Source organism: Martes martes (assembly GCF_963455335.1).
Source record: "Martes martes genome assembly, chromosome: 11".
NCBI classification, from domain to species: domain Eukaryota; kingdom Metazoa; phylum Chordata; class Mammalia; order Carnivora; family Mustelidae; genus Martes; species Martes martes.
In genome coordinates this window covers 50,759,040-50,775,792 of record NC_137899.1, presented here as the reverse complement: position 1 = coordinate 50,775,792, position 16,753 = coordinate 50,759,040, and the positions used below count along the sequence as shown (strand labels likewise).

The 16,753-nt window shown below is 40.4% G+C and overlaps 2 protein-coding genes across 4 annotated transcripts in view; one reads left to right on the top strand and one right to left on the bottom strand.

The window, feature by feature from the left end:
* The window catches only part of BZW2 (basic leucine zipper and W2 domains 2), a gene marked incomplete at its 3' end in the record, with an annotated part of 59,387 nt that extends 43,345 nt beyond the window's left edge, over nt 1–16,042 (bottom strand). Inside the window, exon 1 of one of the 3 annotated variants that reach the window (XM_080818501.1) lies at nt 15,894–16,042. The remainder of the gene's footprint in view (nt 1–15,893) is intronic. The other 2 variants (XM_080818499.1, XM_080818498.1) reach the window with 2 other exon arrangements.
* Nucleotides 16,043–16,387: 345 nt separating this feature from the next.
* Nucleotides 16,388–16,753, top strand: part of ANKMY2 (ankyrin repeat and MYND domain containing 2) — a 36,035-nt gene continuing 35,669 nt past the window's right edge. Inside the window, exon 1 of the mRNA XM_080818497.1 lies at nt 16,388–16,669. Within this exon, the coding sequence (XP_080674623.1) occupies nt 16,603–16,669 (67 nt within the window). The 5' untranslated portion in view covers nt 16,388–16,602. The remainder of the gene's footprint in view (nt 16,670–16,753) is intronic.

Sequence of the window (16,753 nt, the reverse complement as noted above, 5' to 3'; positions counted from 1 at the left end):
GATAATTTTACACCCTCTGATAATCAGGGGGAAGATGGAGGGTAGGCAACAATACGGGAGTGAAGAGGGAGGCAGAAAAAGAGGATGATGAGCAAATAAATTTTCCCTACTTTTGGATATCACAGTAGTGAGAATAGAAGGACAACAAAGAAAAAGATAAAATACATGACTGAAAACTGCAATTGTTTAATTTTTCAGACTTGGAGAAAACAATGATACGTTAAGTAGGAACAGCAAAGCAAAACAAAAACAGAAACAGCAAACAAAACAACCCACAAAACAATAGCAAAACAAAAAACCCACCCAACAAATTCTATATGCACGATTATGATCTAAGCTACATAAAGCCCACTAGCACTCAACAGTGGTCAACATGAGCACTAAGTTCAAAGGGCATTTTCCTCTTATGTTACTGGTCTGTATCTTCTATAATATAAGGATATATAACTTTTTAATTAGAAAAATTGTATGTGTTTAAATGGAAATGCTTTACCTTCTTTTGAAGTTTAAACCAATCCCCAAAGGGTCACAAATAATATTATCCATGCATAAAGAGACATAGGATGAAGGATCTAAATATCACACCCTACTAAAAGAAACAAAGGTCTCTTGGAGAAGTGGCTGATTCCAAGGGTGGAACAGGGAAGATACCACATGATCCTGAGATGTCTTGTACCAAAAAAGTGAATTGCTTTTAACAAAAAATGATAAAAACAGATCAAACTACATAGAAACCACCCTGAGGACAATCCACTGGCATCACCTGAGACTATCTGGCCATCAAAATAATGGAAAATAGCAAGGATAATGACTCATTGAATAAAGAAAGAACCTACAAGTCCATACTCATTTATTTCAGAGAAAGCAAACAGATCAGTGCACAAGGGGAAAGGAACTGGGGAGAAATGAAAGTTTTCTTTTCAGTAGAATGCCAACTGATAAACAGAGAGGGAAACATGGAGTAGAAAATCACCATTTTGCAATCATTGTACCAAAAACTGATTCTTGCAAGAATCATCAACGTATACCAAAAGTGCTGTGACACGTGCTCGTGTGGGCAGGTGCTTGATGATCAACAGGATATTCAGATCGCCTCATGCAGCTTCGCAAAAATTACAAAAAGAAAAATGGTAACTCCACAGTGGAGAAACAAGGTCACGCCTTAAACCCAGAGACAACAGACATCACATGGCTCTGGGTGCTTACAGTTAGAATAGGATATTATTTATGTGGCATTCCAAAGAAAAATGCATGATTTCAATCTAATGTTGAGGAAACAAATGCAGATCTAGGGACAGACATCCTTCCAAACAACTGGCCTGCATTCTTCAAAAATGTCAGTGTCTGAAAAATAAAAATCAAAGAACTGTAGCAAATAAAAGGAGACTCAAGAAGACGTTATTAAATGCAGCATGCAATTCTAGACTGGATGCTGTACTGCCCTGGAAAAATATGTTAATATACTCAGGACATCACTGGGGCAACTGACGAAATCAGAGTACAGACTATGGAGATCAGTATGGTTTCTATGTTAAATCCATTCAATTTTATTACTGTACTGTGGCTCTTTACGAGAACTATCTTCTTCTAAGGAAATGTGCTCTGATGTAATAAGGGGCAAAGGCTATGCGACCCAGTCTGAGATGGTTCAGAAATAAAGTGGATACATACGTGTAGAACCAACAGGCAAAGGCAAACACTGGAAGTTCTGCAGACTTGAGTGACTCAGGCTGGGCAAGGAGAACAATTCAGGGAGCCGAAAAAGCCCAGAACTTAAACAACAGAGGGATTCTGTATTTTCTGGGACTGCTTAGAAATAAAGCTTGCCACAAAGAGGGTTACTATAACTTCCCAGAATTTGGTCAGGTGTGAAGCAGGAAATAATCCCGCTGTATGGATTGCACACTCCAAGTAAAAAAGCAAATAATGCAACAGTCAAATCTTGTTTTGAAGATGCCTACGATGCTCCTCTGGTTAATATATCTCCTTGTACTTGACTGTCCCATGAGCGAGAAAATAGTTCCCCCAAACACCCTTACTGTAACATCAGAATGGGGATTCTTTACGCCAGTGCATACACAGACTACACAAAATCTTTGGCATGAGCCAGGTACGACCTGTTTAACCATGCCCTTCACTATGTGTATTATCTCTGCCATGGAGATAGTCTTCTATGCTACAGGCTTAATGGAGGAGAGAATGAGAAGTATATTAAATGAAACAGTATTATTAAAGATTACCATAATAGAAAGAATAAAGTAAACAGCAGGGGAAAAATGTGTATGTACGCATGCAAAACAGTATGTGAGGTTTTTAAAGATAAGAAGCTCTACCTTTTACTATGTCAAAACAAATACCTAAAGGCAAAGTTATGGTTCCTGAGCAGACAAGGCTTCTAAAAATTTTAAATAAAACAGCCCATTATTTTTTCCTGTATATTTAAAAAAATATTTATCAAAGCAAAAACATGCAAGTATAAAATGTTACATAATAACTGATTCAAAAAGATCAATTCCAGAATTTACCTACCACGTTAGTTTCTTCCTTCAATACAGGGTAACTATACATTAATTAATTATGCTGTCATTAATTAAATTTCCTTTTAGTAGCATTTTTATGAATTCCTTTTTTATGTAATGTTCAATGGCAATGAATTTTCTTTTTCTAAAATCTTGTTCTAAGAAATTATTTTATTTATTTGAGAGAGAGAGAAAGAGAATCCCAAGCAGACTCCATGCCGAGCATGTGGGACTTGGGACTGGAGCTCACGACACTGAGATCATGACCTGAGCTGAAACCAAGAGCCAGACAGACACTCAACCAACTGAGCCACTCAGACACCCCTGAATATACTTTTCAGAAAGCAATTTAAAATATTTATTGATGAGGTGCCTGCCTGGCTGGGTTGGTCAGACATGTGATTCTTGATCTCAGGGTTGTGAATTTGAGCCCCACATTAGGTGTAGAGATTATTTAAAAATAAATAATTAAATAAACTTAAACACACACACACACACACACACACACAATAACACCCAAAATACATTTATTGATCAACTGTATTATCAACAGAGTAAATATAAAATCTCACAAAGTGATGATTTAGAAGGGCTATATGTACCAAGATACGGTTTTATGTTACCCACTGTTTATTTCATTAATATATGGTCATATATTTTATATAATATAATGCATAACTATTAATTCTTTGAATAAGGTATGAAAAATACTTTTTATAGAGAAAATAATTCCTTAAAAATTGATAATAAAATCAGCTCATCGTAAATCCATTATTGCCCATTTAGGGAAAAGAGGGAAAAAAGATGGAGAAAAAAATATCTCTAATTCTAACTTTAAGTAATGGCCACTGTATACATTTTAACATACTGCTTAATCCTCCACTGGGAGAGTGCATATATGTAGAAAACATTTAAATCCAATTCTATCATCTTTTCTAACATCACAACAAAGAACAACTTTAACAAAATTGCATTAGAATGCACAGTCACGAAATCCGATTCAATGACATCCTCTAGGATCTTTATTTTAAAAGCCACGTGTTCTAATGCATCACTTTAGGAAAATTGGAAACATTTTATTTTATTGGGCTCTTTTAAGCTGCAAAGCACTACTAATACACTGATGGCACAAAAAACCTAGCACAGTATAAAAGGCATAAAAGTGAAAAAATAAAGACCACTACTTTCCAACTTTCATTCATTAAGTGGAACCCCACTCCACACAAAAAATAACAAATACTTCAACGTTGTCTTTTGCATCCTTTCAGAAAACGTCTATGCGTATATATCAACAAGTCCACATAAGTGTGTATAGAAAATGGGTTGAGGGGGCAAGCTGGTTGAATGTCGGACTCTTGATTTCAGCTCGTGTCACCTTCTCCAGGTCCGGAGATCAAGTCCTGCGCCACTGCTCAGGGCGGAGCTTGCTTGAGACTTTTTCCTCCCTCTCCCTCTGCCCCTCCCCCATCTCTCAAATAAATAAATATTAAAAAATAAAAGAAGATGGCTTGAACATTTCCGATGGGAACCCAAATTATGCCAGACCATGTGCTATCAAATGATCTATAAATTCATCAGTTGTACCGAATGTACTACTCTCGTAGGGGATGACGATAATGGCAAAGGCTGTGTTATGTGTGGAGGCAGAAGGTTATTCAGATAATCTCTGCACCTTCTTCTTAATTTTGCTATGAACCTAAAACTGCTCTAAAAAAGCAGTCTTTAAAAAAAAAGAATCAGCAAGGGAGTGGTGCTAAATGCCAGAGAGCAAGTCAGTTGCTCTCCTGACTTGTTAGCAAACCTGTTAAGAGTATATATGACTACTAGTTCAAGTGAGGAGTTAGAAGATATTATTACAACAAGGAGGATTGAGGTGTTTTTCATTTTTCTCAGGACTTTAATCGAGAACAGGAAGATAGAATCCCCTGGGGGGGGGGGGAAGAACACCCCTGACTAATAACCAGTGGGCAAAGTCAGCTTTGGAGCATTTGCTTAAACAACATGATAATGGACCATCATGAAGCTCAAAGGTGGTGGTGGGCAGGCATCCAACTTTCCACATTTACGAGTTCTCTCAACCAAGCCACTCCTGCCCCCATCCTCCCAGGAGGGGGCCTGCCCAAGCCTGTCTAGCAGATGAAGCCGTATTTGAAGGCTTGCACACAAAAAACACTCACCACACACACGGGTATTTCACAATGGGCAGAGCATGAACTGGAGAGAAATGCCAAAGCCAAGCCTAGGTCTTAATGGTAATTTGCAAACGATACACAGCACACTGATGATATGGGACCGTATTCCCCCAATATGATTTTAGAACAGTGGACTACACAAACTCAAATTTAAAAAGACGAGAAACCCAAAACTTAACAAACAAAACATCAGAGAGCTATAAATCTTCAAGTATATATATTTTTAAAGGTGTAAACCTAAAGAGAACCATGTGTTTGTATTTCTTTATCAAGCGTACGACTGGTACCGGTCAACAGGAATCCAACAGGGGCTGGCCAAAACAGCGGCATGGTGCTCACTCTCTAGCAGGTGGAGACAGGACCCAAGCACTGAGCCAAAAAAACCCTGGCGGTGTGAGTTAACAGGAAGTAATGGCCTCCAGTATGTTAAAGGGATCAAACGATGCATTTGAGCCGCAGGTGTGTTTATTGATGTTTTAATCATTAAATATGCGTTTCTTAGTTGATATCCATGAAGCATAGAACACTTTGAAAAGCAGGGACCTAACACCAGATGCTCATCTAACAACCCAAGAAAGCTCTGAGGTACCACACCACTTGCTTGAGGTCACGCATTCCATCCCAACACTGGTGATGAAGGAGAGATGAAAGCAAAAATTCCCTCTACCAGGAGCTTACATTCAGGGAACAGTGAGGGCCAGAACCTGATCAACCCAGTCCCTACCTTAGTGTACTTTGCAAAAAGCCAACCAAAATCATTGCCGTGTCTTGGGCCATTATTATATGATACTCGAAGGCAGCTTTTTCATTATTTGCCTCATAGATTTTATGGTTCAGAATTAGAAAGAGTAAAGCATAAATATTAATGTTCAAGTCTAGTTCAGCACTTGGATAAATTGAATTGGCATATGCTACCTCCCAAATGCCAAATCGTCTTCCATGGAGCTCTGTTAAGGAAAAAACATTTATCTTTAGTGAGAGGAATTAACAGAAGTCCTGCCCCTGAGGGACACGTAAATAGTAGGAAATTTATGGCACCATGGCTTCTAGTACTACAGAAGCTGATTATCATATTGTTTCCTGCAGAGACTCACCTCTAACAAAAACATAATCTTCACGCTCCTGAATATTGATGCCATGTCCCTTCCCCCTAGCCAACAGTTTCCTCTGTCACAGCAATGTGGGGTTCTCCTTCCTGTTTATAATAACCCAATGCTATTACCTTGTATACTGAGAAAAACACACGTCATTTTTTTTTCTTAGAAATGATCACATGGGACTTCATCAAGATAAAAACTGCAGAGCAAAGGAAACAAACAACAAAACTAAAAGGCAACCTACCTTTTGGTAGGTTGAATGGGAGAAGATATTTGCAAATGACATAACGGATAAAGGGCTAGTATAAAAAATCCATACAGAACTTACCAAACTCAACAGCCAAAACCCAAAAAATCCAGTCAGGAAATGGGCAGAAGACATGAACAGATGTCTGTCCAAAGAAGACACACAAATGGCAAACACACATGAAAAGATGCTCAATATCACTCATCATCAGGGAAACACAAATCAAAACCACAATGAGATACCACCTCACATAGGTCAGAATGGCTAAAAATAACAATTCAGGAAAAAACAGTTGTTGGCAAGGATAAGCAGACAGGGGAACCCTCTTACACTGCTGATGGGAATGCAAGCTGGGGCAGCCACTCTAGAAAACAGTATGGAGGTTCCTCAAAAAGTTAAATACAGAGCTACCCTATGGCCCAGCAACTGTATTACCAGGTATTTATCCAAAGGATACAAACACAGTGATTCAAAGGGGCATGTGCACACCAATGTTTAGAGCAGCAATGTCCACAATAGCCAAATTATGGAAAAAGCCCAGACATCCATTGAAAGATGAATGGATAAAGAAGACTACACACACACACACACACACACAAATATACATATGTATATATACACACATATACATACATATACACGTATATATACATACACATACATACATATATAAATACACGCATACACACATATATAATGGAATATTACTCAGCCATCAAAAAGAATGAAATCATGCCATTTGCAATGGTGTGGATGGAACTAGAGTGTATTATGCTAGTTTGAGATAAAATAAGCTAGTTTGAGAAAGACAAATACCGTAAGATTTCACACAAATGTGGAATTTAACAAAACAGATGAAAATTGGGGAAAGGAAGGAATAATAAAATTAAATACAGAGAGGGAGGCAAACTGTAAGAGAATCTTAACTACAGAGAACAAACTGAGGGTTCCTGGTGGAGAGGTGGGTGGGGGAAATGGGGTAAGTAGGTGATGGGCATTAAGGAGGGCCTTTGATTTAACATTGGGTGTTATATGCAACTGATGAATCACTAAATTCTAACCCTGAAGCTAATAATATACTATATGCTAACTAACTTGACTTAAAAAAGATCTAAAAAAAAAAAAAATCACAAATGCAGGAAGCTGCTGAAGTTAGTTTGAGAAGTAGTAAGGTCCTTTGTGGGAATGTACAAGAACAGGATGATAGTAGAATATTCTAAAACTGTTCACTTCACAGTGACTTACAATATATTCTCTGCAGTGTTTTAAGTGTTGGTATTCCTTCTCATTACTTACCTCTGCCGGTGGGTTTTCTTGTGATTTATTTGTAAGTCTTCAAAGATTACAGTACATCTAACAACTGGTTTTTGTTTTGTTTAAAGATTTATTTCTTCATTTCAGAGAGAAAGCTACACAGATGCAAATGGAGGAAGGGTGGAGGGACAGACCCTCTCCAGATCTCCATCCCACAACCCATGAGATCATGAGCTAAGCTGAGAGTCCCATGCTTAACCAACTGAGCCCCCCAGGTGCCCCAAACAACTGTTTTTTGAAAGTCCTCATCTAACATAAAAATAAACTGAAATATGAATAGATAAAATATAATTCTACATCTTTCACAGATTTAAGTTATTGTTTTCCTACTAAAATGTTACTTGCATAATTAAGAAAATTAAAGGCAGAAAATTAAATGACATTTATTTATGTAGATATGTAGGTAAGTATTAAAGACCCCATTTACTTCAGAGAGAGAAAGAGAGTATATGAGCACGAGTGGGGGCAGGGACAGAGGGAGAGGGAAAGTGGGCTCCCCACTTAGTGTGGGGCTTGATCCCAGGACCCTGTGATCAGGACCCGAGCCAAAGTCAGACACCTAACTGACTAAACCACCCAGGTGCCCCAAGACACTATCTTTAATATTAATGTGGGGCATTATGCTTTCTTATATGTTATTATATTTTTCTCTTTTTTGACATAAAGAAACAAAAGATATACCTGATATTAAAAATCAAGAAAGAATAACAAAGGCACTGTCTCTTTGGCATTTGCCAAAAGAACAGTTCATTCAGTGAGTTACTCAAACCTTTATTTTCAAAATAGATGGTTTACAAATATAACTATCAGAACATTTTTTGGCACTCTTCACTCAACACATGCCAAATTCAGAACAAGCCAAATCATTCCATTTGGCATTTAACTGCCCAAAAAACACTTACTGAAGAGACCCATAGTATCAATATCAACATTCAAGTGAGCTAAGAATGGAAAATATTCTTGTGTATATCCTAATGTTTGTACATTTTATATTAAAAATATAAAAACTATTCTAAACCATCAAGTGTTTTATTCCCTAATAGATACCAAGGGAAAATGCTGCAGAAACTCCTAATGACAACCACAATCCTGCATTAAAATGATTCGCATTAATCTGATTATTAAATCCCTGTCCTATCTCTCAGGTTTAACTGTTTCAGGATTCAACTGATTAAAAGTAGGGAGAAAAATATTAGAATAGTCCAATTAGAAAGAAGTCAAATCGAAAGAGTAAGAAGTCTTAAAATTCCTTTAAGGTACAGATTTTAAAAATTCCATGGATCGGATATTCAGATAGATTTTATTTAAACCTCACAAAGAGCTTCCAATTTATTTCCTAGCTATTTATATTCTAGTTATTTTGAATAATTTCAAGTCATTGTGTAATCAAGGGCAAAATATTCTAATAGATACATTACATGACTTTCTCTTCCATTGTCTGTTTTAATGTCTATTATCAACTTCCTGCTAATGCCAATGCTGAAGACAGTGGTTTGTAATTTTCAATTTAGTCTGAAACATGTGCTGCCACATTTTATAAACTACTTGAGAGCAAGAACACCATCAAAGTGTGCTTTAAAATATAATCTACTACTTCTATGATCTTAAAAAGTTGACACACTGAGGGGCGCCTGGGTGGCTCAGTGGGTTAAAGCCTCTGCCTTTGGCTCAGGTCATGATCTCAGGGTCCTGGGATCGAGCCCCGCATCGGGCTCTCTGCTCAGCAGGGAGCCTGCTTCCCTTCCTCTCTCTGTCTGCCTGCCTCTCTGCCTACTTGTGATCTCTGTCAAATAAATAAAATCTTTAAAAAAAAAAAAAAGTTGACACACTGAGGGAAACATTGCTAGTTCCAGTCTGGCTGCCTGTAAAACTGTAGCCCATATTTATCTTATAAATATTTATAATGTTATAATATTTTTTATAATTGTTTTTCTAGGGGGTTGTTCTCTCTGGCTTGTCAAATTTACCAATCCTTCCAGACTCAGTTCAAAATCTCACTTTCTCCGGGAATTAGCCCTCCCACTGAGCTCCACCCATTCTGGAATTCACACTCGTGTCTGTACAGCTCTGGCTGGAGATTGAAGGCTGTGTGGAAGAGGGGTCATTTGAGCTGAGAAGGGTTTGAGTAAAATTTGATATGCAAAAATGGGCAGAGGAGGGCATTCCAGGATCAGGAAGCCAGTGGGTAGGCAGAGGAGTAACAACATTGTTCCAATGAGAGCTGACAGATTGGCAGACCAGGGCCCCGGAGAAGCCACTTGAACAAGCAAAGGGGTCTCAAAGGTTATCTGACCTACGGGCTGACATAAGCAGGACAGAGCTTTAGGACGATTACTTCATACTGTCCCTATTGGTTCAGGGACTGGCCTGTCTCCTGAAGGATAATATAAGCCTCTTGAGGATAAAGATCATGTCTTATTCTCTGGGATTCATTGATCATAATAGATTCCTATTAACATATCAATTCTGGGCTATAGTTACTAGAATTATATCTTTTATGATTCTCTCTTTTAAAAATAATTTTTATCTTGGGGGCCTGGGTGGCTCAGTACATTAAATGTCTGCCTTCAGCTCAGGTCATGATCTCAGGGTCCTGACATCAAACCACGGGTCCAGCTCCCTGCTCTGCTTCTACGCCTCCCTATTGCTTCTGCTTGCTCTCTCTCACTCTCTCTCTCAAATAAATAAATAGACTCTCTAAAAAAATTATTTTTATCTTCCCAAATTAAGGAAGACAGGTATATAGCAAATACTAACGCCAATACAATTTTATATTGAAATGTTTTATCAACTGGCCTATAATTGTGTTTTTCCCAAATGTAAACAGACAGAATTGGCCCTAAAAATAACAACTTGTTTTTATACAACATTTCACAGTACAGAGTATTCTCAAGCATCCTCAAAGTCACCCTGTAAGTTTGGTGAGCATCTCTATTGTATATATATGAAGAAACTGAAAGCAAGGGAGATTGCTTTGGAAAATACATCTCACCTAGAAGCTGGAGCCATGGTCTTCTCCCTCCAATTCCCAAGGCTCTAGTTGTGCTTGGCCGACTCCCAGAGACCATCCATAATCATTTCCTACTACATTAGAAGAGGCTACTTAATGGGTCTGCTTTACTCCAAGATCAACAGACCAGGAAGAGGGTGATCAATGCAGTTTAAAGGGCTGCTTTGTCTTCCAGGTTTAACACAATCGCACCATAGACAATCAAATGACAAGTGACAAAACCACCGGTTTTCTAGCCTAAATGTATTAATTGGTAATGAAGAGGGAATACTAACTTCTTCCTTCTGATGCAGAAGCAGCTTTCTATTTTTAATTATTGGAACAGGTCTGTTATACTCAGATAAGAGGCACTGACCTAGAGTTTTAAATTCCACAGCAATACAGTTTATATAAATATGAGATGATGCTGGAGATACACTAATGTGTGCTTCAGCAACACCTGGCAGTGGTACTAGACTGGCTATCTTGTCCTCAGACTTGTGAAGACTTCATTCTGAAGCTTAAGTAAATCTTCAAAAATCCTACAAAGTCTCGGAATACATGTTAAAAATGATACAAGCAATCTCCATGTTGGCCCTGGGAAACATTAACATTTAAAAAGTCCAAAACATGAGAAAAGAAACAAACATCAGGAAACCTTAAGTTACAAAGTTGTTAAGAATCCAGGAAGTAAATGTGAAAATAAGCATGCCGTTAAGCAAACCCTGAGTAAGAATCTTGCAGGCACAAGTTCTGAGTCTGGCCCTTCTCTTCTTACTTTAATATACTTGTCCTAACAATGCTAATATTGCTCACAAGAGTTTTGGTACTTCTTTTTTGGGAAATGGTTTATGAGACATAGAAGAAAACCAGTATCTCCACTTGATTCACATTTTTTTTTTCAGTTAAATTAAACATATTTGTACCCTTTGTTCAGACTTGCCTGCAAATTACTTTGTCATTTTTCAAAAAAGATGAAAATTAGCTTCCAGGGAGATATTCATAAGCCTGGGACACAAGCACTGAGCAATGCCACCTACCTTTCAGTTTTATGAAGCTAAAATGTGATATGAACAGTTTATGGAAATGCGTTGTTCACAAGATAGTCCTTTGCAGATTTGAGGTGCAACTGTTTTAACATTAAATGAATAATTGCATAAGCTAAACTCTGAGCATAGAGAAAGAACATTTGTATTCCTAGTATTTCTTCTGCTTTGTTAAACAACAATTTTTAGAGGTTGTAATACTTCCAAACTCTCCTTTTAAAAACTTCATTACGGAAAATTTGAAACATACACAAAAACAGAGAGTATAATGAAGTCAATGTACTCATCACCCAGCTTCAAGTGTTAACAAGTCAATTTCCTTATTAATACTCTTAAACTCACTGTTTTTCCTCCATGGTCCCAGAATTATATTGAAGCAAATCTCAGATGTCATATAATTCCCTCCTTGAATAATTCCACACATATCTCCAAAAGACAAGGAGGGATCTTTAAAAACATATATAAATATATCTACAATAGTTTTTTTTTTTAATGTAAAAGAAAATAAAGTTCCGTGATAGCATCAAATATTCTCTCAGTCAAAAAGTGTACCTAAGAAAAGAAAATCAAATGTCAAGGAAACATTACCCAGAAAGATATAATGCTCAAAAACAAGCTCTTCCCCTGCAACAAAAAGAAAACAGCAGTCTAAAAGCAGAGAGTTGGAGGTCTGGGGATTTAATGGGGGGAAATCCAGGAATGGTACGCAAAATCTGTAACATGTGCGTATCAACACTTTTTTTTCTTGGTTGACAGGATTCATCAATCAGAATGTCAAGAACCTTGAGAGCAAAACATTTCAAGACCTTCTGCCCTTGGTTATGGCTGTGTGTGCTCAGTGCCACATCACTTCAAATTGCCGGGAAGGATTACTCGAGTATGGAAACAAATCCACCTAAAATAACTTAGACATCAAACTCCATTCAAATCAGCAAGCACAGAGTACACACGAGGTGCCAGACGCTGGGATATGATTTTGAGAAACCAAGAGGTGCCAGACGCTGGGATATGATTTTGAGAAACAAGGGTAAGTTAGTCCTAGTTAATTCAGAGTTGAGAAGGAGATGGGGTCAAACAGGTTAGTAAGAACGATAATAGAATGTCATGAAAAGGTACCTGCTTCAGGTATTTTCATGGGGAGCCAGATGAAGAAGCAATGATTGGGATGGGGAGGCCTTAGGGCGCCTAAGAAGGTAGGAGAGACTTAGGGCATGCCAATAATGGTACCAGTGACTCCTGTTTCAAGATTTTACTCATCCCCCTCAAACATAAGAAGAAATGTGTTTCCTAGCATCCTTAATACCCTCACTGGATAAGGTGGGAGAGGTGATCATGAAAAAAAGTGGTATTCTGAAAGCTAAGCAGTCCATCAGATCTGAGGAGGAGACAGGAGACTTAGTGGTGAAGGAAGGGAGGGCATTCCAGGAAGAGAAAAACAGGAACAACAGGGTGGAAATTACTGGCATGTGAGGGAACCAGCAGTGTGGTGACCTTAGAGTGTGTGGGAGGGGCTGGCTGACTGGAAATGCAGGCTGGGACCAGAAGTTGGAGCCTTCCAAGCAAGAACTGGGCCTCTGTTCTGCAGCCAGTGGAAAAGCTATTGACATGTTTTAAATGAATCAATTCTGTCTTTACAGAGTATGTCTCCTCCTTGGGTGGATGGTGGGTGCTCCAGGTTTACTGAACTGGTGGCACCTTGAATTAGCTGCATGGGGTAAAGTGAGAGAGAAGCAGGCTACTTAGGAATCCGCAGCAATGGGCCCGGAGGGGAGGAGACATAAAAATTTCAGACATTTCAGAAACATTATTTTTAAAAAGGTGACAAAAGAAACAGAAGAGAAACCAAAGCATCATGCAAATTTTATTATGCAGTGTGGAACAGTGTGTTTGTATGCTCCAAGTTCTGTCAAAAAGTGGGAATATACATATAAGCTACAAACACATAAAATATCTCAAGAAGGATAGGAGAGAAACAGATAACCAATGGTTGCAGGGCAACCCAGGAGAAAAGAGTGGGAAAAGAGGTAGGAAAGAGGCTTTTGTATCTCTGGCATGCTGAAATCACATGAATGTGTTATCTATTAGCTAGTTGAAAGAATATATAATTTCCCCCTTACTGCCAGCCACATAGGTGGAAAACAGTAAAAAGAGAAAAGGTTTTGGATACAGATCTGGGTTCCATTTCTGGCTCTGACACTTCCTAACTGTGGGACAGTGGGCAAATTTATTAAGTTCTTTTAGTTTCTGTCCTCTTATTTGCCACAACAGAGATTACACTGGCTACCTCAGGTCACTATAACATCGTTAAATTTAATCCCATAGAAAGCATCTGTTAGAATATCTGGCACAAATTAAATACTCCGTAAGTGGGTGGTAGCTATTTTATGACCAATAAAACTTCTTTGACATGAATAAATTCTTAGTACAAGAAAAGTTCCTTGATCAAGTTTAAGGTATGCTCATTAGTTAATCTGATTCTTACATTAGGTATTTACCCTGTACAAAATGATTAATATAATCCATCTGATGAATGCTATCCATTACACATCTGTTTCTAGGAATTTAAACAACTTATTATTTAATCTCCATTTCTTCACAGATGTTAGTTTTTGTCTTTAAATGGCACTGACTAAATTTACTGAGGTCATGTATTCAGAGGACTAAATACCAACCACATGCCAATAAGCACCAAGAAAATAGGTAATAAGCCTCTATCCTCGAGGAACTAACAACTTCAGTGAGACAAACAGGTGTGACCTTCAAGTAACCATGGCCCGAATCTGGCACAGTAGATGGAAATACTGGCAGTGAAGTACCCAATTCTGGACACACATCCACCATAAGATGTTCAGTCACATGCTAGAGGAGGTTACTCTGCAAGCATTTTCTTAGGTTTGTGGGTTTCTTCTGCATGATACTGTGTTTTAAATCAATTGTAACTGTGGCAGTAACAGCATTTTAAGTGTTACAAAAGATGGGTCACTCTCAAAAGCCTTACTACTTGTTGTTTGAACAAGGCACATCATTATTAAATGCATCATCAAACAACAGTTTCTTTGTTATACATTGAGATGAATAATTACAAAGTATTTTCATGTGAGATATTCTGGCTCAGATCTGCCCCAGCCTGTAAAGATGAAGCCTTAAAAAGAAAACAGCTGGAGTTTAGAAAAGATTTTGTTAAATGCAGGAAATTCATGATGAACATCTTCCAGGATTTCAGAAGTGTTGGTGAATGCTTAAGGAAAAAAAGGAAGAGAGAAAGAAAGATAAAAGAGAGAAAGAAAGAAAGGAAGGAAGGAAGGAAGGAAGGAAGGAAGGAGAAATGGAAGGCATAAGGCCAAAAGAAAATGCACTGCATTTCACATAGGGCACTGTGGGGAGAAAGTGGGTGGTGGGGATGCTTAACAAAAAAGTCTAGACGATTATTCAAATATTTCTCTTTGAAGTAAATGGGTCTAGGAAGAAAAATCAATAGTAGTCCATAGAGAAACAACAGGAACACATAAACACTAATTTCTAAAGAAGCTTTCATTGACGCCGTAAACATGTTAAGGATGCGCGCCCTGGAGGAATGACCGACTTCATATTAGCCAGCAAGTCTCGCTTCTGAGCCACAGGAAGGTACACACTTGTATGTACCCCCTAGCTACCTACGGTGTTCGCTCAAAGCTCGAGGCAACATATTACAGTTGAATGAAGGCTGGATTAAGAGGCTAATCTAAGGCTATATATAGACAGCAACACCAACTTAATCTCCGCCCCCTTCCCCTCCCCTCCCTATTTCCATAAATCTCAAGATCTGAGTTACAAAGAGACTGGGAACTCCAGCAGAGCAGGGGCCCTCCCTTCCCCCTTCCCCCCAGGCCATCTCTCATAAACGAAGTATTAGTTTAAGTGTAAATTGCTTCCAAACATCCTTAACAGGCACCATAGGGCGATCAGATCCGGTTTTCTTCTCCAGCTTCCACAGACGCCAGAGGAGATGACAAGTAGTGTGTGTGTGTTCTGGACGGGGTGGGGGGGGGTGGCGGTCGAGGCTTGCCAAAAGAGAACTACCTTCTTCGGAGACTATTCTCATGATGCGTTCAGCTCGCTCGCACCGGGGAGCTCTCCTCCCCACCCCACCCCTAGCCCAAAGCCCCAGCCCCGGCCTCCGGGGAGCCGCATCTGGCGGTGCCACGCGCGAGACGACAGGCACCCGCCGCTTCCCACCGCGTGGCCCGCCCCCGCCGGCTCGCTGTCCCGGGGTCTCCCCGGGCGGCCAAACGTGGCAAGTGGCGACTCTTCCATCTGGGGTACTGACACGGTATATGCGATGGTAGTGGGGTAGAGAGCAGGCTTCCCCACCGGGGGACAGGAAGCCGCCCCAGGAGGCACATGCTTCCTGCCCGCCAGCTCCGGCCCGGATGGAAGCCCCCGGCGGGGCGGCGGCCGCGCTTCCCGCAGCCTTCCAGGTTTCCCCTGTCCCACCTGGGTTGCTTCTCACCTGTCCGAGGAGGTAGCGGCGACGCGCGAGGCTGCAGGCTGCGGCGATTCCGGCAGCGGCGGTGGCACCCGCGGCAGTGGAGGCGGCAGACAATGGAGGAGTGAAGGACAGACACATTGACATCGACCCACAGAGCCCGGCGCAGCCCCGCCTGCCGCGTAGCCCCGCCTCCCAGCCCGCCCCCCGGCCCGGGCTGCGCCACTCCTGGGGAAACTATGGGGGCTTGTAGAGGGAGCCAAGGACCTCTGCACGCGTCGAGCAGCCGTGGACGGACCCAGAGCTTCTTAAAGAGAATTTAAATATTGCCTGTGTCTAAATATTGAAAAGAGCTGCATGGAGGGGTGGAGAACGTGGAAGAGGAATTTAATTCCCCCCTTTGATTTTCTCCATTGAGTTTTTCGTTGCCAGGCTGCTCCAATGGGAGTCTCTCGCTGCCGCCTCCTGTAGCTCCTCCTCCGGGCCTGGCCAATGACGCGCGGGCGGGCGGTGACTGTCGCTGGATTTGCAGCGACAGACATCCCGGCTCGCCGGAGCTCGCCAGCTGCTCGCCAGCCTGCGGGAGGGAGGAGAGAATTCGAACGCTTCCGCGCTTGGCTACTCAGCGTCCTGGTCTGGAGTTGCCCCACTGCGGTTGGCATTCCTAACACACATACATAGTTTCTTTTTAATACCGCCAAGAAACAGAATCATCTTCAAGCTGGCGGGAGCAATGGTTCATATAACGAAAGGCGAGCTGACCCAGGAAGAAAAGGAGCTGCTAGAAGTCATCGGGAAAGGTATGGGTGCTGGGCTGCAACGGGGCGCTGCCTGCCTGGTCTGGGGGCGTGGCGGAGCCCTGGAGGCGCCGCTGGCCCGGCTGA